This window comes from Siphateles boraxobius, unplaced genomic scaffold (genome assembly GCF_051911475.1).
Source record: "Siphateles boraxobius isolate OS27281-9 unplaced genomic scaffold, OSU_SipBor_1 24, whole genome shotgun sequence".
NCBI classification, from domain to species: domain Eukaryota; kingdom Metazoa; phylum Chordata; class Actinopteri; order Cypriniformes; family Leuciscidae; genus Siphateles; species Siphateles boraxobius.
The window spans coordinates 15,019,984-15,043,023 of NW_027508855.1; the positions used below are offsets into that span (position 1 = coordinate 15,019,984).

At 37.0% G+C, this 23,040-nt stretch overlaps 1 protein-coding gene across 4 annotated transcripts; it reads right to left on the reverse strand.

Moving 5' to 3' along the window:
- Positions 1-3,418: 3,418 nt before the first annotated feature.
- On the reverse strand, positions 3,419-13,747 carry LOC143749113 (uncharacterized). 4 transcript variants are annotated; one of them, XM_077241580.1, is made up of 6 exons: positions 13,531-13,747; positions 11,395-11,556; positions 8,239-8,348; positions 7,889-8,082; positions 7,734-7,807; positions 3,419-5,215 (listed from the first exon to the last, which is right to left on the reverse strand). In XM_077241580.1, the coding sequence occupies exons 2-6, from the start codon at positions 11,543-11,545 to the stop codon at positions 5,172-5,174; spliced, it is 573 nt and encodes a 190-aa protein (XP_077097695.1). In that variant the 5' UTR covers positions 11,546-11,556; positions 13,531-13,747; the 3' UTR covers positions 3,419-5,171. The 4 variants fall into 4 exon arrangements, with proteins under 4 accessions (XP_077097695.1, XP_077097698.1, XP_077097696.1 ...); XM_077241583.1 differs by having other exon boundaries at positions 7,889-8,064; positions 13,531-13,594; XM_077241581.1 differs by having other exon boundaries at positions 13,394-13,553.
- Positions 13,748-23,040: the final 9,293 nt, after the last annotated feature.

Here is a 23,040-nt window from a genome sequence, read left to right on the forward strand (position 1 = left end):
TCAGCTCTTCTGCATTGTTGGGTCTGGCGTATCGCATCTTCCTCTTCACAGTACACCATAGATTTTCTATAGGGTTAAGGTCAGGCGAGTTTGCTGGCCAATTAAGAACAGGGATACCATGGTCCTTAAAACCAGGCACTGGTAGCTTTGGCACTGTGTGCAGGTGTCAAGTCCTGTTGGAAAATGAAATCTGCATCTCCATAAAGTTGGTCAGCAGTAGGCACCATGAAGTGCTCTAAAACTTCCTGGTAGACGGTTGCGTTGACCTTGGACCTCAGAAAACACAGTGGACCAACACCAGCAGAAGACATAGCACGCCAAACCATCACTGACTGTGGAAACTTTACAATGGACTTCAAGCAATGTGGATTCTATGCCTCTCCTCTCTTCCTCCAGACTCTGGGACCTTGATTTCCAAAGGAAATGTAAAATTTACTTCCATCAGAGAACATAACTTTGGACCACTCAGCAGCAGTCCAGTCCTTTTTTGTCTTTAGCCCAGGTGAGACGCTTCTGAAGCTGTGTCTTGTTCAAGAGTGGCTTGACACAAGGAATGCGACAGCTGAAACCCATGTCTTGCATACGTCTGTGCGTGGTGGCTCTTGAAGCACTGACTCCAGCTGCAGTCCACTCTTTGTGAATCTCCCCCACATTTTTGAATGGGTTTTGTTTCACAATCCTCTCCAGGGTACGGTTATCCCTATTGCTTGTACACTTTTTTCTACCACATCTTTTCCTTCCCTTCACCTCTCTGTTAATGTGCTTGAACACAGAACTCTGTGCACAGCCAGCCTCTTTAGCAATGACCTTTTGTGTCTTGCCCTCCTTGTGCAAGATGTCAATGGTCGTTTTTTGGACAGCTGTCTAGTCAGCAGTCTTCCCCATGATTGTGTAGTCTACAGAACTAGACTGAGAGACCATTTAAAGGCCTTTGCAGGTGTTTTGAGTTAATTAGCTGATTAGAATGTGGCACCAGGTGTCTTCAATATTGAACCTTTTCACAATATTCTAATATTCTGAGATACTGATTTTGGGGTTTTCATTAGTTTTCAGTTATAATCATCAAAATTAAAAGGAATGAACACTTGAAATATATCAGTCTGTGTGTAATGAATGAATATAATATCCAAATGTCACTTTTTGAATGGAATTATTGAAATAAATCAACTTTTTGATGATATTCTAATTATATGACCACCACCTGTATATAATATGCTTCAGGTCAACTGGCAAGAAGAGTATATTTAACATCTCATGCTTTCTAAGAACAAGAAACTAAGCTCCGTCCTGCTCAAACACACCTTACATGAAGTTTTAAGTAATCCTGAAGGCCTTCATCAGCTGGTTCATGTGGATGTGTTTAGTTAAAGTTGGAGCTAAACTTTGTGAAACTGAGTTTGGCACTACTTCACAAATTTTTTTTTCAAATACCCCATTAATCTCACATGCAATTGTTAAATAAAGGCTCTAATAAAGACAAAACACAGAAAGATGAAGTTAAACAGAACTCTTGAATTAGTGTAAAAACTTTCTAAAGAACATCTATATGGAATGCATTAGATACATCCTTCCTGATGTTATTTATCGTAAAAAAACAAACAGTAAAAGATTGTAAAAATGCGACTGTAAAAACCTGTTAATTGGTTAACAGTATGTTTACAATTCAGTGAAAAAGCGGATATCTGTTTCTGTTAACAACATTGAAGAAACTTGTGCAACTCGTCTGCTTGCATGTGCTAATGACAAACAGTTATCACTTTTCAATCCCACAACGTCCTATTGCATCAATACTGAGATAAACCCAGTGACCCATATCTGACGTGATTTCATAACTCTCACACACACACACACACACACACACACACACACACACACACACACACACACACACACACACACACACACACACACACACACACACACACACACACACACCCCCCCCTAAGCTTCACTGATGACAGTTCAAGGGTATGCATTGGCACGCCTGGCAGAGCGTCCCTGATTTAGGAGATTATTTCACATCCTCTGCCATTCTGAGATGAGGATAAGATGCAAACAGCTGTCAGCCAGACTGTCATTCATTCGGATTGCGCTGAGAGCTTCATGAACAGTAACTCTCAATCCACTAATCCAGGCAGATATCCATTCACCTTGCCGTGTTTGTATGCCAGGCAGAGCAGACGTGGTTAATACTAGTTCCACTTCCTTGTCTGCACAGTTTCACCACTGAATAATCAGCAATGTTCTATGTGCGCAAAATAATAGTATACATAGAACCACATACTTCTGTACATATTTATACAAGTGTCAAATATATAAATATATATGCCCCAGAGCCAGTGTTATTTTGAATTAGAATTTATTTTTATATTTAATTATAATAAAAGTTTTAGTAATTTTGTTGTGTGTTTGTGTCATTTTTTATATATATATATATATATATATATATATATATATATATATATATATATATATATATATATATATATATTATACATACTGAGTTTGGCAGATGGCCTCTAAGTACTGGAACTTAGTCCTAAATGAGATTAGAGACATTAGTACATTTACTTGTTTTAAATATAAAGTAAAATGATGGCTAAAATACAATCATGTACCCATTAATCATAAACTCCAAAAACTCTTTTTTTGTCATATCCTAATATTGTATTGTTGTGTTTATTAATATAGCATTTTATTTTGTTCTGTTGTTCTGTTTTATTGTGTTTTTTAAGAATGAGAAACTTTGTTGTCTGAGAGGCTACTTGCGTGATGACGTTTTATGGTATATTTATATGGTTTGTTGGATTGTTAATTGTATGCTACCTTTTCCTGCCCAGGGACTACAGATGAAATTTAGCTTGTATATTTCTGGTATGGTGAGTGCCATACACTGTCCCTGTTAAAAAATAAAATAAAATAAATAAATAAAATTATATATATATATATATATATATATATGTTCTAAAATAAGTTCTAAAAGTTCTAAAATAATCAAAACTTAATAAACTAAAACTTTATACATTGAATATATATATATATATTCAATGTATAAAGTTTTAGTTTATTAAGTTTTGATTATTTTAGAACTTCAACTTAAAATTAAAGTGAAAAATGTTGCCTGGCAGCTAGCGGAAATAATAAAGGTTAAGTTTGTAAAAAAAACATTTTTTAAAGTTTTTTTGGCTTTTGTTAATGATAAGAGCTCCTTAAAACAACAACAAATAATGTGTGTTTTTGCACACTTGGTGAAGAAAGCTGTTCTCTTCTATTCTATATTCTCCATCCATTAAAGATCGAAACTGGTTTATTGTTCTAAGGGTGACGGGTGGCTGGAGCCCAACCCAGCACCCTGAATGGATGGCCATTCTATTCTATTCTATAAGCGATGTACCACAATACTCACAGTACCGCCATGTTTCAAGGACATTTTTGTTTATTATTGTTAATGTGTTTTGTCACATTTGATCTAACAACATGGAACATTTCTTTAACTGCAAGTTTTCATGTATAAGTTATGTAGGATAAAAGCATCTGTCAAAAGTACTACCTACACATAGTCAGAACAGCGAACAGGGATGGAGATTTGGAAGCAAGTAATACACCAGTGATGAGGAGGAGCTTAAGCAGGAGGGCATCAGAGAGATGTGACTGCAGGGTTTCCAGGGCTATATTTAGCTTTTGTGTTGCCATGTTCTGATATATGTGGCGAAACAAGCTAAAACGCATTTCATTGACTTTAAATTGTACCATATCATTCAGCCAATATTTGAGATTTGTGAAAGTGCAGATGATAGGCTTTTTCATTTTCTTATTGTCATTCATGCATAACACAAAGGCACTAGAAAATATACATTTATTTGGTAGTAAAACAGCGCATTAATAGAGTGCAATGTCAGTTGAACACCATAAAGAGGATGATATGCTTAATTTTTAAATATGCATTTTTGCATTATATTTGGATAAACTATTTAGTAAATGCATAATACAGAATTTAGCTGTGCTTAGATTTCGTCAAAGAACATTTCAGCAAGGTCATCATCAGTCAGTTCATTTGTGATTTCTGTTTTTTTTCTTTTTGCCTCATGGAGTTAATCAATATAAACATATAATCATCTCTCTCTCTCTTGAGAATTCTGAGAATGTGAATTTTAAAGTAAAAATACAGTATATTAATAAAAAAGAAATACATTAGAAGATATAAATATGATATATTTACTATAGTAAACAAACTGAGTCTGCAGTTTAACCACTTCACCACAAGTTGTCGCTCTTGACTGAGATTTTACTGTCTGTACAAATTACATACTATGTTTGAACTATCATGTCTAGTGTGTGACTTTTATAAGGTTATTTTGTCATCCGGTAGTTCCTTCCATTCCACTATGTAAGCAAAGCTGCAACTATAATAAATGCATGAAGTAAATGCATCATCTGGGTAACTGAAGAACTTATTCTTGATAGAATTGTCTGTGTACAAACAAACTATTCACACTATTGATCCTATAAAATGGCATAGAATAGTGCATACACTAAATGTTAAAACTGCTTAAATGCTTTTGGAAAAAGTCTCTAAATGTCACTAACACTGCATTTATTTGTGATATATGTTTCTTGAGCCACAAAAAAAATGCATATTAGAATGATCATATTTGAATAAAAGAATAAATTAAATCTGTTTATCATATAAAAAAGTGATCGAGTCTCTTCAGAAAATTTGGAATAAACCGCTCAGTTCATATGGATTAGTTTTACGATCTCTTTATGAACTTTATGAAGCGTCAAAGTGGTAGCTGCGTATAGCTGTCAAAGGAGGGACAGAAGATTTCATCTAAACAAGAAGGTCTGAATTCCATTAGTGAGTATATTTCAGCGAGGAAGGCATTTGATTTAATGCAGGAAATGACGTTAAAGGGTTAAGTTATTATGTATTGTCGTTTAATGGCTTATTAAAACGGATAATGTTTGGTAAGCCATGTAATTATCTTTAAAAATAACTAAACATACTTGTATTGTGCCGAACTATACAGTGCCTGTTGTGTTTTTATAGTAAGAATGCAATTGATTTTATACCAAAAACTGCATGTCAGTAACATTTATAGGTCACGACAAAAAGGCAAACATGCAAAGAAATGGACAAATCTGAGCAGGGTCCTTTTGTCAGTGAACACTTAAAAGCATTTAGCTTTTGAGCGCCTTAATCTTCGTGGTTTTCCTGAAAAATAGGGAGAGATTCCTTTTAGTAATTTTTTTAATTCTCTTTTTTTAACCCCACATAGCCTACTCTGTATCATATTTGATACGCAAATGTCTACGGCCTCTAAATTATCAACATGATCAAAACTTTGTAGAAAAAATTCTTCTGTTTGATAGTTTATACTTTTTTAGAAAATAAAAAGATAAATATCCACCTTCAGGTCATAGTACATTCTTTTTGCTGTGAAATCTTTACTAATTTTTATTAAATAAATGTAAGAATACACTTTATATTGTTAGTAATATTTCAAGATGGACACTAACTGAAGCAATACTTGATTTACTTGATTATGCAATCACAAAAAATTTTTTTGTTTGAGAAAATGCAATAAAAAAAATTCTAATTCTTACATGATTATCAAAAATGTGCGTATCAAATGAGGTACATCATGCTTCTAAGGAAAGCCTTACACGTTTTGCCTTCACAATAAAACTACAGAGCTTTAATAATAAAACTAAGCATTTAAAATATAATTAAATAAACATTTAATTATATATCCTAGTACAATATTCCTCTTCAATTAAATTAATATTTAATTATAAAGCATTTAAATGCTTTACTGTTATAGAGCTCTCATTGATTTACGTTACAAGCTATCAGAATTTCATCTTACTTTTTGGCCATACGATATCAGCAGCAACATCAAATTGCATATTTTTGCTCAGCTTGGGCCTCTGAATAAAATGTAGATGTTTTTTTCTCCTCGTCTAGTATGAGCTTCCTCACTATTTCATCTGTCATAAAGGCCTGATGTAGGATACTCAACAAAAAACAAAAACTATAACTATAACTTCTAACTATAACTATAACTTCACATGTCAGGCTTTACAGGGATACAGTCAGCATAAAAAGCAAGTAAATGCAATTAGGGAGATTCTATATACTGGTATGAACTAAAGCTCACTATTTCTACGGCTTGTTTACATACAGTATGCTCAAAAGTGTGTTAAATTAAAGTCAGTCAATAGGCGAATTATGAATTATATATTTATAGTATATGTTACCAACTTTAAAAACATATCTGGATATCTGAAACTAAATACAGTGATGAAGGGAATATAGTGATAAAGGGAATATACAGTTGTGGTCATAATTAATGGCACCCCTGGTAAATATGACCAAAAATGGCTGTAAAAAAATAAATCAGCATTGTTTATCCTTTTGATCTTTCATTCAAAAAATTTACACAAATCTAACCTTTCATTGAAGTAAAAGAAGTGAAAGTGTGGGGGGGGGGGGGGGGGGGGGGGGGGGGGGTCACATTATGAAATAAATGTTTTTCTCCAAAACACGTTGACCACAATTATTGGAACCCTTTTATTAAATACTTTTTGCAACCTTTTTTTAAGATAACAGCTCTGAGTTTTCTCCTATAATGCCCGATGAGTTTGGAGAGATCAGAGACCATTCCTCCATACAGAATCTCTCCAGATCCTGTAGATTCCCGGATCCATGTTGGTGCTTCTCCTCTTCAGTTCACTCAGTTCATCAGGTCAGGGAACTGGGACGGTCAAGATCCAACCACAGCCCATTATAAGATTTCTAGCAGAAGCCATCAGGTTTTGATTTTTTATCTGTTGATATTTGATAGAATCCACAATGCCATGTATCTGAACAATATGCCCACAACAATAAAGATCCAATGGTGTATTACATTGTACACATGGGTACTTTTTATCCTTGTGTGCACCAAACCAATCTAGCGTGTTTGCTGCCGAAAAGCTCTTTTATTGTTCCATCTGACCACAGAACCCTGTGCCGTTCAAAGTGCCAGTCGTGTCCGACAACTGAATTTGCGGGAGGTTGTTTTTGGGCGAGCAAGGAGGATTTTTCTTGAAACCCTCCCAAACGACATGTAATAATCTCTGCGATTCTCCATCTGTGATCTTGGAGAGCCGGCCACTCAATCTTTCCTCCTCACCGTGCATTGTAACTTCTTAGTTATTGTCCTGAAGGTCAAAATGGGGATTTTTCAATTCTTTAGCTTTTTTCTTACAGCCACTATCTATTTTGTGATTCTCAACAATCTTTTGATGCTCATCAGAGCTATATTTTCTTTTGTTTTACTCATTGTGATGGGTGATTAAGGGAATTTGGCCTTTGTGTTTCCTCATATTTAAACTCCTGTGAAACAAGAAGTCATAGCAAGACAATTTCCTATTCCTAGTCACCCTGGTATGCTAAAAAAAACATACTTATTAATGGGAATATACTTCAGAGATATTTTACTCGTACAAAATTCCAGGGGTGCCAATAACTGTGTCCAATGTGTTTTGGAGAAACCCCCCCCCCCCCCCCCCTAAATTATTTGAATTCAATGAAAGGTTAGATTTTTGCAATTTTTTTTAATGAAAGATAAAAAGGACAAACAATGCTGATTTATTTGTACAGCCATTTTTTTTATATTTACCAGGGGTGCCATTCATTCTGACCACAGCTGTATATAAAAGTGAAGCCTACACATAAGAATAGTTACCTTTTTTGTACGGAGTTGTCTTGTTGAGTTTGTTTGGAATACAACACCTCTTTAACTTTGACGTATGGTTGAACCTGATAGAATGCAGAATATCATTACTCCTGTTTAACAGATACTAGTACAATATTCCTCATGCAAAAATTTCACAAAAATACCTTTCAATGCTAAAATGCGGCATTTCAACTGGTTTAATGGTCACTTTATTTTTATTGTCTTCAAAAAACAGGAACATGCTGGGTTCAGCCACTGATTTCAAGCTCCGCCAGACTTTACTTCCAGCCTCAACCCATTGAAATAAGTTGTTTTCATTAAAGGTCGCTTCCGTGACCTCCTGTTGTAAGGGATATTTCTGTGTATGTGAGAGCCAGCAGACTTTGTTAAAAATTTCAGATCTTATCAAATCAAAAATGAGATAATAAAAGCACAAGAAACTATTTGACACCATGTCTAACAATATTCAAAAAAGAACTTAGCAATTCCTTTAATTCAGTGTGCGTGATCTTACCTTAAATTTGACATCTTTACCATCAGTAAATGGGAAAATGGCCTTATCTCCCAACTTAAAACAAAACGCCATGCATTTTATGGTTCCATACAAAATTTCATACACCTGGACTGAAGAAGAAAAAGATAAATCATATTTATAGCATTATATTAAGTCAAACACTTTTATTAATAAGCAACACTGTTTATAATAACTTTCACTGATAACATCCACATAAATTACACTTCACATAAAGTAAATAATATAACAAGCTAAATTGTAAAGAAAAAAAAAGAATAATTAACTGTGAAGGTATATAAATATTTCTTCCCATCCCATAAAGGCAACATTTCTCATTTTTATTTAGTTTAACTTGATGTACTTCTTAATTATTGCCGTGATGGCCTAAAATAACTAAAACTGAAAACCTAAAATCTAAATTAATAAAAAACTATATTGTCATGTTTCAAAAAATATAAAAATTGACAAGCACACATCAAAAATTACTAAAAGTTTACCAAAAATGTATATATATATATATATATACAAACACACACGTATATACACACACACACATATATACACACACACACACACATATATATAGAGTATATAGAATAGAATAGAATAGAATAGAATAGAATAGAATAGAATAGAATAGAATAGAATAGAATAGAATAGAATAGAATAGAATAGAATAAATCTTTATTGTCCACCGGAGTGGAAATTTTTCTTTGGCTCACCGCAACATACAAAACAAATAAACATACAAATAATGTCTCAGACATAATGAAGAAACATTTCTAGATAAATAAAAAACACATCTTATTAAGAATAAATTTACTTATACATTAAAATAGCAGCTCATTTGTTGTTGTTACTTTGTTTGGTTAAGGCTACTAATGGCATTTGGAATGAAAGATTTTTTTAAATAACTTTTAGCCAGAGGCAGTCTAAAGGGCCCCCCCCCTTTAGACTGCCTCTGGCTAAAAGTTATTTAAAAAAATCTTTCATGTGAGTACTATCTGCAGTGATTTTTCTAGCCTTATTCCTCATTCGGTCAATGTATATTTTATATATATAATAACACTGCTGTATACTGTATCTTCACAATCAAGGGTGAAAGAGATGACAGTGATATTGTTCTATATGGAATCACAATATTAGCTTGAATATTTATTTACACATTTACTGTACTTGTGTGATCTATTCTATTCTACACTATTACTATTAAGTTGCCATGCATTGTCGAATCAAAAGATTTTTTTTGTTCTTTCGTGTCCTTTTTTTGTCCATTCGTTTCTAATTTTTTGACTCCAACCAAACAATTTTTTAGTTTTAAATTAACAAATTAAAAATGTACAGTAAAAAACAAGTAAAGCAAATAAACATGAAATCAAAGTACTGTGGCCATCACACTATGTGAAAAAACGACAGACGATCAATCACTGTGATTCTACAGACGAACAAAATTATCATCACATTTACAGAATAAATGATAAACTGATCATAAATAATAATAATAATAATAATAAATTCGTTACAAAAATCTAGCATTTCAAGATTAAAGTCGAAATATTTCGAGAATAACGTCAAAATTACGAGAGTAAAGTCTTCCATAGAAGTTCTTATTTATTGATTTTTTTTTTGTAAAGAAATGCGCTCGTGAAGTCGGACTGCCTCTGACATGGATCTAAATATAATAGTAGCTTTTTACTTTTATCTGGGCTTTCAACAAAAGGAAATTCTACAGGTGCTAATCAAACAACATGGCATTAACATTTGTTTTAGGACGCCTATAGACGAGCACGAAGACTCCCGATAGGCACCACAATCCTGGTCCAAACTTTATGCGGCACGTTGACTCGAAGCCCACGCGTCTTCGTGCTCGTGTAGGCAACGCCATCTGGGTCGACAACACTTAACAGACAGTAACCGTACGATCTCCATACGATCACTGTACGGTCTGAAAAGTGTTTTCGCCTATAAAGTCTATTCCGGCGCAGTATTGTAACGTCCCTAAACAAATGGTAATACCTTGTTGTTAGGTTAGCACTACTACACTATAGTGTATGCTAACGTTAGCTATGTTTATTTCAGCAGCTATTCAGATATCATTTTATCCTTACCGTTAGGGAAAGTGTTGAACATCTTCTGGTCAGGTATGACAAATATTTTAACTTAAGTTTATATGCCAAAAGTTATAAGCCATAGTAAAGCTAAAATTACTTTAATGGTTAATAATAGAAATTTCAGCACTCCTTGAACAGACAGCGACTTAAGCGCACAAACCAATCTAGCGTTAGGCGTAGGCCTAACGTTAACTTAGCTACTTGTTGCACATTAAAAAGAGAGAAACACAGAGAAAAAAAAATATAACTGCATGCTCGCACACCTGTTTATTCTTTTCTTTGATTTGTCTGCTATTTAGTGTCATTCGTTTCTTTGCTCCTCTGGATTTGTTGATGTTTCCTGGACTGATTCCGGTTACCGACCTTTATCGACGGCTTTCGACACTCCCCTGTCTGCCGTGTAACGTTACAGAACCCAGTTTGGTTCATGAAATGTTCTGATCTGCCTTTTCTTTTTATGTCTTATTTATTATACTTAAAAGAAAATTGTATATTCGTGCATTTAGTTTTTTCACAAATGTATGACTTTTGGAAGTGCAATTTGATTACCATATGCAGTTTTAATAAAGTTGAATTAACCTTCTGTCATTTTTACTCTTCAAAGTGTACACTTGCAGGTGTTGATTATAATTAATTTACTGTTTGGTCCATTAAATAATAATAAAAGGTAAACAATGTTTAAAAAATAATGTATTATCTAGCATCTGACTATACAAATTAACCTCAAAATATAACATGTTAGCTAAATGGGGAAATCTATTGCATTAAAAAAAATGTTGTCAGAGAGTAGTCTCTCGGTTGCTGAATGTCGCACAACAACGTTGCTACAGTCCTGTCGCGTCTTACGTTGTTACAATGTTGTGAGCACGTAAACATCGACGTTGCATTGTAGAAATGCGACATGCCACAGACGTTGCCACAACGTAAATGTGTTTGCTGGGCACTCATTTATTTATTCATTTAGGAGTTATCACTGAGACTAGTTCTGGATAAGCAAAGAATTCTATGAAGCATTCATGGGGAAGAGCAGAGACTCAGTCTTTACCTAGGCCTTCACGGGGACCCTGCAGACTCTCCGTGACCAGCCGAAGATCAGCTGGACTGGGCCTGCGCCTGACCTCGACGCGCACACACTTTCCACCGATGACACACAGTAGCGCTGGGTAGTTTTCGCAGATTTCCATTTTGGAAAGCATCTTTCTGGACACTGATAAACAAACATCATAGACAAACAGGTAATAACAGCCAAAGACCAAAAAGGAAAGTTACAAAATTTAAAAAAAGACGTAGCTGCTAATAGGGGAGAGCAGGGTTGGTTGGCACACTTTTCACTCTCTGTCATATTTCTCAGTCATGCTGTATGTTAAAATAGACTAACCAGTAACAACTGAAAGGTTAAGATCTCAGCTACTCAACAGATACATTTAATGTTCACAAATGATTCCTAAAAATGTTTTATTCATCATTAAAGGGATGGTGTGCACTTGTTCCAACCAGCCCCAGTATGGGGGTTAGTTGGCACAGATGCTATAGTTACAAAGAATGAGGTGACAAATATAAAGAACTTGACCATTTAATTCAAACCAGATGCAGAATAACATTCAACAGAATTTCTGCCCATTTTTAACCAAACCAAAAACAAATACAGTTTGTATAGTATACCGGTGCTGGTCAAATAATTAGAATATCATCAAAAAGTTGATTTATTTCAGTAATTCCATTCAAAAAGTGAAATTTGGATATTATATTCATTCATTACACACAGACTAATATATTTAAAGTGTTCATTCCTTTTAATGTTGATGATTACAACTAATGAAAACCCCAAAATCAGTATCTCAGAAAATTGGAATTACATTTTATATTATCTCTATCCATCATAGTTCTAAAATGTATTTAGTGGGGAGAAGGTTTTTTTGTTTTAACACAGTAAAATAGAAAAGTTATCCTCACCTCAACAGTTAGTGACAGTTCGATGATTTTAGTAAATGTGTGTTGTTGTTAGGTCAAGAGGGCAGTCATTTTAATGTCAGATTTTTGCAAATATTTTTGTGGCAGCGCCCTCTAGTGTACTAGAATTGAACTGTGTGCCAACCAACCCTTCACAGAACCAGCCGAGAAGCCCCCCTCTCCCCTATCAAGTGTTTTATGTTGCACTTTACTGAACAGACTATCACAGTCACTGTACACAACAAACATTAAACTAGAAATATTATTAGCCTATTAAAGTTAACGCAACATATTTTCGTCGTAATCAAATTTAGTTAAGCATAGCGCAAAAACAATTTCACCCGTTCACCGGGAAACTTTGATTTTGCACGCAAAGCATTGAAATTGTTTTTCCTCCTACCACCTCATATTTGTTCCATCTCAAAAGTTTTGATAAAGCGAAGGCAAACCTCCCATCTCATTTTCCCATCACTGGTTGCTTTTGTAAAAAAAAACGACATATTAAACGAAAATGTTCATTAAACAGATCTGTTTAATGAACTATAACATTATCTGTTATCTATAACATTCAAAAATTGTCTGATAAACAATATCTGCATTCTAGCAAAGAGTTTAGACAATACGGGACTTTGATTATAGTCTAGAACGGTTGCAAAGCAGGGTAGCAAGTTCACTTCATGACGCGCGTTCAAATTGGCGTGAATGCTTCTCGTTTATTATCGGAACTATCTGTTTAATAGGCTACAGAGACCCTAAGGGGCATGGTGATTTTAAAAATTCATTTGTTTTCTTAGCGACGCAACGCAACGTTTCTCGAGGGAACGCAAAGGCATTTAGCCTACATATAATTTTCCTCCTATCTCGTTTTTTCCCCCTTCACCATTTTCCCTTTAGTGGCTCCGTATGCTATAGCTCGTATTATCAACAGATCAAAATGCAACGGAAGGTAATAATGACTGAAGGTTGTTTGTCTGTGTTTTAATAGCCTATAGCCTATGTACAAATTTTTTTTAACGTTAAATCAATGTACGACAACCTACTTCTTGTATCTATTTTGCAGCACTCTTTACACATGATAAAATGCATGAATTTACCTCAGCTGTTTTTCGGATAAATATAATTTCTCGTCCTCGCGGTTCTGGACAAAATGACCGTCTGCATAACAGTGATGTCGTGAGCACTTATAAGGAAACACTGTGTTTAAAATCCAGCACGTTTGACGCCCTCTTACCTAATCATTACTGGATCTGTTGTGAGAAGAACGCCCCCGGTGTTGTGCCGAATTTTGACTCCCTGCCAAATTATTACCCCCCTCGTTGAAATCAGTATCTGATTGCCTAATCCTAACCCCTCCCCCACAACTAATCCTAAACCTACCATACTAGGGGGGTAATAATTTGGCGGGGGTCAGAATTCGGCACCACACCGGCCCTCCTGCAACATTATACGGGAAGGATTTGCAACCACCCCCAGTAGCCTATTATAAAATCTATCTACAACTTGACTCCCTTGCAGCACCGTTTATGAAACTATTTTTAAACAAATGTGAGACACCCAAATTATGTTTTCAAGACCCTCACATTTCCCCTTGACCATGAAGGAGAGGACCTCATGGTGCTGTGTTAAGCATGTTTTTATCACAAAAATATTTTTTTTGCATGTCAAAGTAAATTTCCTTGCTGTCAACTTAATCAACTGTTATGCCAAAGCAAACTGATTCAGGTAGAAAAACCTATATCATACATGTTGATGAACTACCAACATATAAAATCATGTGATAATGCTAGCTGAAGATTAGCCTGAATTGCTAAGAGAAATCGTTTTTTTTTCCCTAAAATGTGGCAGTGGGGTAAAGTGTGACAAATGCTGTGGGGTAAAGTGAGACATGAGGCACAAGTTAAGTTTAGTCTTAAACATATTTTAATGTAATATTACATTGCATATGTTTTATTTTTAATGTCATAAACTTTGTAAAAAAGCCATCATGCCAAGGCAATACACCAGGAAGACAACCTGGGGCAAAACACCAGGGGCCTCATTTATAAACGTTGCGTAGGTTTTGCGTCAGAAGTGGCGTACGGATGAAACATAGGACGTGCGTACGCACAGAAATATTCGGATTTATAAAACCGTGCGCACGCACATCCTACGCATTTTTTCCTTAATAAATCCCAATCAATTCTAAATGTAGCGCAGCTTTTGCGGCTTCATGTCACGCCCATAGTTGCCGATAAATAGTCCGTGAAACGCCCACAAGTTAATATTCATAGATTGTGAAATTATGGCAAACATAGAGAGGAAATCAAAAAAACGTAACTTCACTCAATGTGAAGTAGAAGTTATCGTTGGCGAGGTGGAAAAGAGGAGAAAAATGTTGTTTGGAGGGCACAGTGTGGGCATTACTAACGCCAAAAAGGCACTTGAGTGGCAAAAGGTTGCAGACGCTGTAAATGCTGTAGCCTCACAACCTCGGACTGTGGCCGAAATAAAAAAGAAATGGTCAGACATCAAAGTCGAGGCAAAAAAGCGTCTAGCGCTCCATCGCCAGCGTGTGTCTGCCACGGGTGGGGGAAAGGGGACACCGGAGCAGACCCCTCTTGATGAGAGACTGTCGGCAATTATTGGGGAATCCCTATTAAGTGCAGTGGTGACTGAGGCGGAGGGGGACACTGACGCGCCAGATGCACCGGATGACACAGGTAAGTGAAATAAGTCTAATGAATGCAGTCAAGTCACATGTATGTAGGGCTACACGATTACAATTTATTCATATAGAACAATCTTTATTTCAGTCGCTGGGTGTTCTAGCTGGGCCAGTGCCAGTGGTTCAGAGGCTGCAGCTGAGCAGCCGTCTGTGCCCAGCGTCTCCACGGCACGCGGCTCTCAACCCTCCAGCAGCGGGCGTGTCCTCACCGATGTAGTCCTTGAAATGCAGAGGGAAGTCATTAACTCAGTCAGAGAGGTGGCAAAGGAGTTGGGTGAAATCAAGACTGTCCTAACTGGAATAAACAGCACAATGAGGGAATTCTTGAATAAATAATATATTTTTTCCACACCTTTTGTTGTTCTTTACAAGCGACGCATCACTTCCAAACGCTGGCGCACAGCAGCAGCATTTGGCTCAAATGCCTGGGGATGGGGGTCAGGGTCGGGGCCAACACAGCAATCGGCGTCAGGGGGTAGAGGCACGTTTTTAAGCTGTGCCACATTATGTAGCACAGCACATGCCAGCACGATTTTGGACACCTTTTCAGGAGTGTACAATAACCTCCCTCCAGTGCAGTCGAGGCAGCGCCATCTGCCCTTAAACAGGCCGATGGTGCGCTCCACTATAGCGCGAGCTCGGCTGTGGCACATGTTGTAGTGCCTTTCCTCTGCATTATGTGGATTGAGGAAAGGTGTAAGCAGCCACTGTTTGAGGGGATATCCACTGTCCCCTGCAAGGATAGTGAAAAAGGGTTAAGACTTTGAAGTACAGTAAAATGTCTAGTAATCAAACGTAGCCTACCTAGAAGCCAGCCATCACGCACAGCACCAGCCTCGAGTCTGCGCCCAACACTGCTGTGTCTTAAAATGAATGAGTCATGGGTTGACCCAGGCCACCGAGCTACTACGTTAGTGAGCAACATGTCTGCATCACAAATAATTTGGACATTGATCGAATGGAAATGCTTTCGATTAATGAAAGCATTTTCATTCACATTCGGTGCCCTTATGGCAACATGAGTGCAGTAAATAGCACCGATAACGTTTGGGAAACCGTACATAGCTGCAAATTGAGCTTTCTTGTTTGCCTGTTCACCCGCCGTGTATGGAAACTTTATGCACCCATGGGACAAAGCTATTATGCCTTTTAAAACGTCTGGCATTATCCGGCTAAGGGTCGGCTGAGATATGCCTGACCTGTCAGCCAATTCCCTCTGAAAAGTGCCAGTCGCCAGGAATCCTAGTGTTGTTAGGACTTGAAGTGGGACTGGCACGGCATGGTTCCTCCGAGTGCTCCTCTGTAACGCAGGGGCCAAAAGACCGCAGAGGTCCAACAGGACAGGTCGAGGAAGTCGGAACCGGCTCATGAGCCACTCGTCCTCATTTGCCAGCAAATCTTCTTGCTGTCTGAAGATGCGTTCACTCCGAATCCTTCCATTTGCCACATCTTCTAAGAGCGCAAGATCAGCCATTGTGCGTCATTACGCATTGTGATGGGGCATTTTATTTCCATCCATTTAATTGCATCTGACAAGCTACAGATGTTGGTTATAATCTACTTGGAAATGGGAATTAGTTCAGCGCAAATGTAATTTCTTGCAGCTTTCTGAATGGTTGAGACATAGGCTACGTCATACGTTATTTTATCAAAAATAAAACAAACTAAAGGCATATGCATGAATACCATGATTCCGTAGCTGATGAAGACATTTTTAGTATGAAAACAACTTTCCCCAGAGGACAAATAATACAACTATTTATCTATCTGTCTATAAATCTATCTAGGCTATATATCTCCCTAATTATATATCTATCTGACTGACTATCTAATTGCATCTATATCTGCTCCGCCAGACGGACACATTGGCGAGAATATCAGTTTTGTACATTATTTCGTTCTGTTTACCATCTTATTTATGAGGATGAATTGTATAACATGCCAATATTATTGCAGAACATATTTGACTTTTCTTTTTGGAAATATTAATTTGCATTTCTGTTTCAGATCGATCAAACGGGTGTTCGTGTAGGCTGTTGATTGTAAGACTTGCTTTGTGAAGTCTTCGTGTTATTTATGAGAGGCAGTATTGCCATTTATTTTACACAACGGTCTACAGTTTCACACACTTTCACGTGTTTCTTCCATCTGCCGACGGTGTCGCCATTTCTCATTTCACCGGTTTTTGTGCGTACGCCTGGGTCAGAGCTTGCGTGAAGGACCGCACATTTTCCCGTCAAGTTTGCTTTTTATAAATACCAATTATTGCGTAGAGAGCGGCGTACGCCTTCTTTTGTGCGTACGCAACGTTTATAAATGAGGCCCCAGGTAATTGTATTGGCAGATAATTCACTCGCTGATGGATGTGCCTCGCCAGCTGACTCAGATGTGCCATGTGTTTCCAGCCGACTTGGATATGTGTCTCCTCGTGAAATCCTACCAGTTCCCAAATGTCCCCCCAGAACACAAACCAAACGAAAGCGTGTGAAGACAGCCATCCTAACTGATACTTCTGAGAAGCAGGCAATTGAAAAGGCTTATAAAGAGAGACAAAAGACACTGGCAGGGAAAAAGCAAAATAGCAAAGAAAAGGGAAAACTGAAAAAGAAAGAAACCAAAAAGAAAATCATAGTTAGCAGCTCTGATGAGAGTGATGTCCCTGTCCCAATTGATTATGTGTCTGATGAAGAGAGCTCTGAGGATGAGGGAAAGGATCCAGGAAACAGATCTGGCTGTGGATGACTTTGTCATAGTAAACTTTGCAACCAAACACAGGAGCGTCTGTTATAATGACATGGTTGAGAAAGTTGAGGATGACGAAATACTGGCACAATTTCTCTGAAGAATCCAGGGAAACATGAAAGAGTGGGAGAGACCCACGTTTGCTATACTGGAAAATGATGTGGCACATGTTCCTAATAGTGATGTGGTGAAGACGCTCCCTTAACCTAAAAGGCCTGAAGGAACCACATGGAGAGAGCAACTCCTCATCTTTCCCTGTAACCTTCAGGGCTGGAATGTAAAGTATGCCTATAGTTGTAGAGTATGACAGTAAGCTGATGTTCTAATCCAGGTGGGTCCAGTCCTGTGTTCTGAGTCCCAGGCTGTTCTAGCTGGTTCTGATTGTCCTTTGCTCTGACCCCCAGACACTTGCTGGCTATAAGGGTCCTGTGTTCTGACCCCCAGACTGTGTTCTAATCTTACTGGTTCTATCTGTCATTTGAATGTTAGTTAAAACATTTTGAATTATATTATGTTGTATTTGATTTTGTTCAGAGTTACTTTCAAGTGTTAAGAAAAAAATTTGCTTAATTGACCAATCCCCATGATTCTGTTACTAGTCCGACATTAGTTCAGGAACGTGTGGTTGTCAAGCTAGCTGTCAGGATTCTAACTGTTACAACATGTGTTGTTATAGTTTCAGAGTGGAAAAAGTAAGTGGATCAGTTTACCCCCAGCTGGTTCACTTTACCCCCTTGATTTCTCTGGTCTGTCTCAGTTTACCCCTTAGCTGGGGTAAACACAAGACCACTTTTTAAAAAACAATCACATTTTCACTGCCTTGTCCTGAATACAATTTCCATTGCTAGGAAAAATCCTGAATTAACGGGAAATGTGCACATTTTACTGATATATAATTTTAGCTCGGTTAAAGGGGAGCAAATGTAAAAAAATGTCTCACTTTACCCCACTCTCCCTTTGTAGGCATGTAGGACAATTAATTAAAATTAATTAATTGAGGTATAGGCAATACTTTTACAAGTGACATAAGTGTTCAAATAGGCTACTTCAGGCTGATTTCCAACCTTGCATGAAATACTATGTTATTTAGTTAGTGTACTTACCTTACGGTTATTTGTAACAATAAATAGGAAAGTAGATATATGCTAGTTTGTGTAACTTGCAATGCAATTTGTTTATTTAACTTTAACGCTCAAAAAGAACGTATTTCTTTCTAAAGAGACTAAAAAGGGATATGTTTAATATGTTACACTTTGGGTTAAATATAACTATAGCTTGCAAAAAGGATAATAGAGGTGGGTGGGATGTTGATATAATAATGGAAGCTTCCTGTTTCAGCTGTTGAGCTTTAGATAAAGTTTTACTGTATCTGACCAAAGTGACACGATGATGAAATGTACTTTTACAGACCTTAGACCTTATCACATTGAATCTGTAAATTCTTAGCATTTCTGCATGAATGTTTACTTTTCATTTCCAACACGTTTTGACCTGCTTTTTTTTTTTTAAAGAATTCAATGGGGTTTGTAAGTGTTGCTTAAGGACTTGGATGAAAAATTATGAGCCTTTGGTTTAGGATCAAGATTAGAATTAACAAGTGAAAGAGAACAAGCAGGGCTCTAACCCAAACAGGGCAGAAGGAACAGGCAAACAATTTAAAACAGCCGGGGAAGCTGCAGTAATAAAGATTAGTCTGAAAGGAAATTGGTGGGAAACAGACTGCAATCATTTGTGACATACTGTAATTAAACCTGGGCTACTTTTTTTCCACAAATAGTTTCACAAAATAAGACAATATTCCAAAGCCCACTCTGCTTAATTATGGTATTCAGTAGTCTGAGGATGGCCTATGGAAGCTTGTTTCCGCCATGGAATAAAACATGTAAAAGGTTATTGCACTGTAAGTAATTTACTGTAAAATTTACAATAAATTTTTTTTTTACAATAACCAAAATTGCCAGTAAGACTGTAAAAATGTACACGAGTACTGTAAGAGCCATATTTCATATTTCAAAATGTATATTTTTATTATGTCAATTTGATACAATCATTATTTATGTTAATTAGTAATTTCCTGTTGAATATACTTCTTTGCTTTATATTTGTTCTTTCCGCGCATGTGCAGTAACGTCCATTTTGTAGCACATGTAAAAAAAAGTTTGAAGCTCATGCAATAAGTGCAGATGCTCGTTGGGAGAACACAAAGCTTTTGACCGTATATTATAGCATAAATTGCCTTATAAATATAGTATCTCTTCAAACAAGTTGTTGAGAAGACATCGCTGCACAAGAGGATTATGCTGCATGTAAGACACGTGATTCTTTGTTGATTTGAAAGAATAAACAGTGATAAACGAACTATATGGATTTCGAGTGTGAGAACAAGGCAAGAAGATACGCGTCAAAACTTGTGGAATAGATAAGACATTCACATGTCCCGTACATGCAAGTCAAAAGCTTTGTTCATTGTGTTTACAGGGCTCTCAAGCCGAGACACGCATTTCAACCCGTTCACACGCTCACACGCCACACCTTGTATTTCTCACGCTGAGGAGTAAGGGAACTTGTCCCGCTATACAATTAATGGACGAGACGCAGGCAAACGGAGGGAAGTTCTCTGCCGAGTTCATAGCATCTGTCTCGAGTTATACAGAGTTAAATGCTAGCTACCAGCCAATCAGAAATTAGAATTAGTTGTTTCCGGGTAAATTATGTGTTCCCGCTGCAAGCACGTTCGTTACTAGACAACACGCGCACACACGGAGTGGAAGTTGAAAGAGCACGATCTGATGAATGCGGTTTGCGGACATCTTCATTTATTTTTATTTATTTTTGCATTTTGATTTTACGATTCCTGGACGATATCTCTTGCCTGTGATCAAAGACAGTGAGAGCTGATGTTGAGGAGTATAGCCAAATTCGTGCTAAATTATTTTTTGATGCATTCAAAAACTCTCCAACTGCTTTCAAAGGGGTCATCGGATGCAAAATACACTTTTATATGGTATTTGCAAATAAATGTGTCTTTGCAGTGTGTGGACACAATCACCATGCAATGAAAAAAATCCATTCACTTTTTTTTAATCCTCAAAAAGCCATAAAGTTGTTGCTCATTATCATTTAAAGAGACATGCACCGAAAAGGGTCACTGTGAACAGAGCTGTTTTTGAAGAGGTAAAAAGGGTGTTGTTTTACACAACCATTGAGAAATGTTAACCAAAGTATGTTACAAACTTTACATGAAGACCCAAAAGAATCATACCAACTTGTGGAAAATGGGCATCCGATGACCCCTGTAAAGGTGACCGGTTTGGGTCTTGACATACATGCTCAGGGCAAGTTGTTATGACACAATGTTATGTACATTGAGTACTGATGTTCAGTTGGCTTGTTTGGGGTCAAATTTATTTTTATTTTTCAATAAATTTGTATTTTTTAAATATAACTATTTATTTTATTTGGATGAATTTGTCTTTTTATCAGATTTAACAATTGATATAATTTCCATTTGTGCTGGTCAATTATGAACAATAGGCAAAATTTAACTGCTAGCAAAAATTGAAGCGAATTTGGTTGGGTCGAGGGACCGCTGCTGCAAATATTTGGGTGGCTCCTCCCCTAAATCTCACTCTAAACTTTTGATAAAACTTGAGAGCCCTGTGTTTACAAGTGCGCACTTCAATGCACGTTAATGGAAGACCGTGCTTGAGACGTCTGAAGGACTCGCTTCGCTTGTTGTGGCCAAATAGTGCTGTGCAGGATATTGGAGTTATAAATTAATGAAGATCGATCATAGTTCCGCATGCAAGAAGTGTTAGTTGTGTAACTTTGATTGTAAGTAAGATTGCACGTCTTGAAGTGTTACAAATGGCGGACAAAAACAACGACGACGACGAAGATGTTGTTACGCGGTCTGAACGCAAGAGGGCGCTAACGGACAAGGGTTTGGAAGAGAAGCTTCACAACCAGATAAACGCCAGACGAGGCAAGTTGAGACAATTAACTGCAAAATCAAATGAGATTGAATTGCTTATGGAGAACATTTCCAATTTGAATGATGTTGAAAACAAGCCATTTAAATTCTATAAACGGATGTTTGAAGAATTTATTGAAAGTAATGCAACAGTGTTGTTGTATTTGAAAGATGAAGAGCATGATGCTGATCAGGATTTCTGGTTTCAGCCTAAATTATTATGCTGCAAAAAGTTCATGGAGAAAGTGAAGTCATGGATTGAGGAAACTAAACAGTGCATTAAGATGTCTCAAATCTGTGATAATGAAGTCTCGCCAATGGACAGTGTGTCAATGGTGTCATCCAGGACGGTCACGTCTAATAAGTCAGGAAGTGGTACAGCATCTTTTTCTAAAAAATCATCAATATCAACAGCATCATCAGCTCGGCTTAAGGAACAAGCTAACAGAGCAGCTTTGTTAGCTAAAGCAGCCGCTTTAAAAGAAAGGCAGGAGTTGGAAATGAAAGAAGCAAAGTTAAAGGCTGAAATGGAAAAGTGGGAAATAGAAACGGCTCTTGCAATGTCTAATGCTAAAATTAGAACAACTACAGTATGCAGATCAAAATGTGGACATCCAAGCAGCCGATGTAGTCATTCCAAAACAGGAGCATTATGAATATGATGAATACAGTGTAAGATCAAGGCATGGTAAAATGCTATCACGTCCTGAAGCAGTTCACTCAAGTATACCTGCAAGTGTCAGACCTAAGAAAACAAACACTGCAAAGGAATGGTCAACACCAGTCAATGAAACATTGTGTGGTAACACTGATACATCAGAATTTCAAATAGTGATGCAACGCCAGACAGACATCACAGCAATGCTTGTGAAGAATCAACAGATGTCTTGTTTACCTCAACGTGAGGTTACTTTGTTTCATGGAGATCCACTTGAGTTCAGATCTTTTATGAAGGCGTTTGAACATGCTGTTGACTCCAGAGTTGACAGTAATGCCGACAAGTTGTACTTTCTGGAGCAGTACACTAGAGGTGAGCCCAGAGACATTGTCAAAAGCTGCCAGCACATGCCAAATGATCGTGGTTATGCAAAAGCAATGAGACTCTTGCATGAGAAGTTTGGAAATGAGTTGAAAATTGCGACAGCCTTAATGCAAAAGGCATTCAAATGGCCTGAAATAAAGTCAGAGGATGGAAAATCTTTAAGTGCATTTTCATTGTTCCTGGTTACTTGTCGCAATGTAATGGAGGACATTGAATACATGGATGAGTTGGATAATCCTACCAACATGAGGATTATTATCTCAAAATTGCCCTAAAAGGT

Coding starts and splice junctions, on each gene's coding strand:
- LOC143749113 (XM_077241580.1), bottom strand. CDS start 11,545: ATGCTTTCCAAAATGGAAATCTGCGAAAACTACCCAGCGCTACTGTGT. Junction 8,349..11,394: donor GGGTCCCCGTGAAGGCCTAG/GTAAAGACTGAG, acceptor TTTCTTCTTCAG/TCCAGGTGTATGAAATTTTG. Junction 8,083..8,238: donor GTAAAGATGTCAAATTTAAG/GTAAGATCACGC, acceptor TCACATACACAG/AAATATCCCTTACAACAGGA.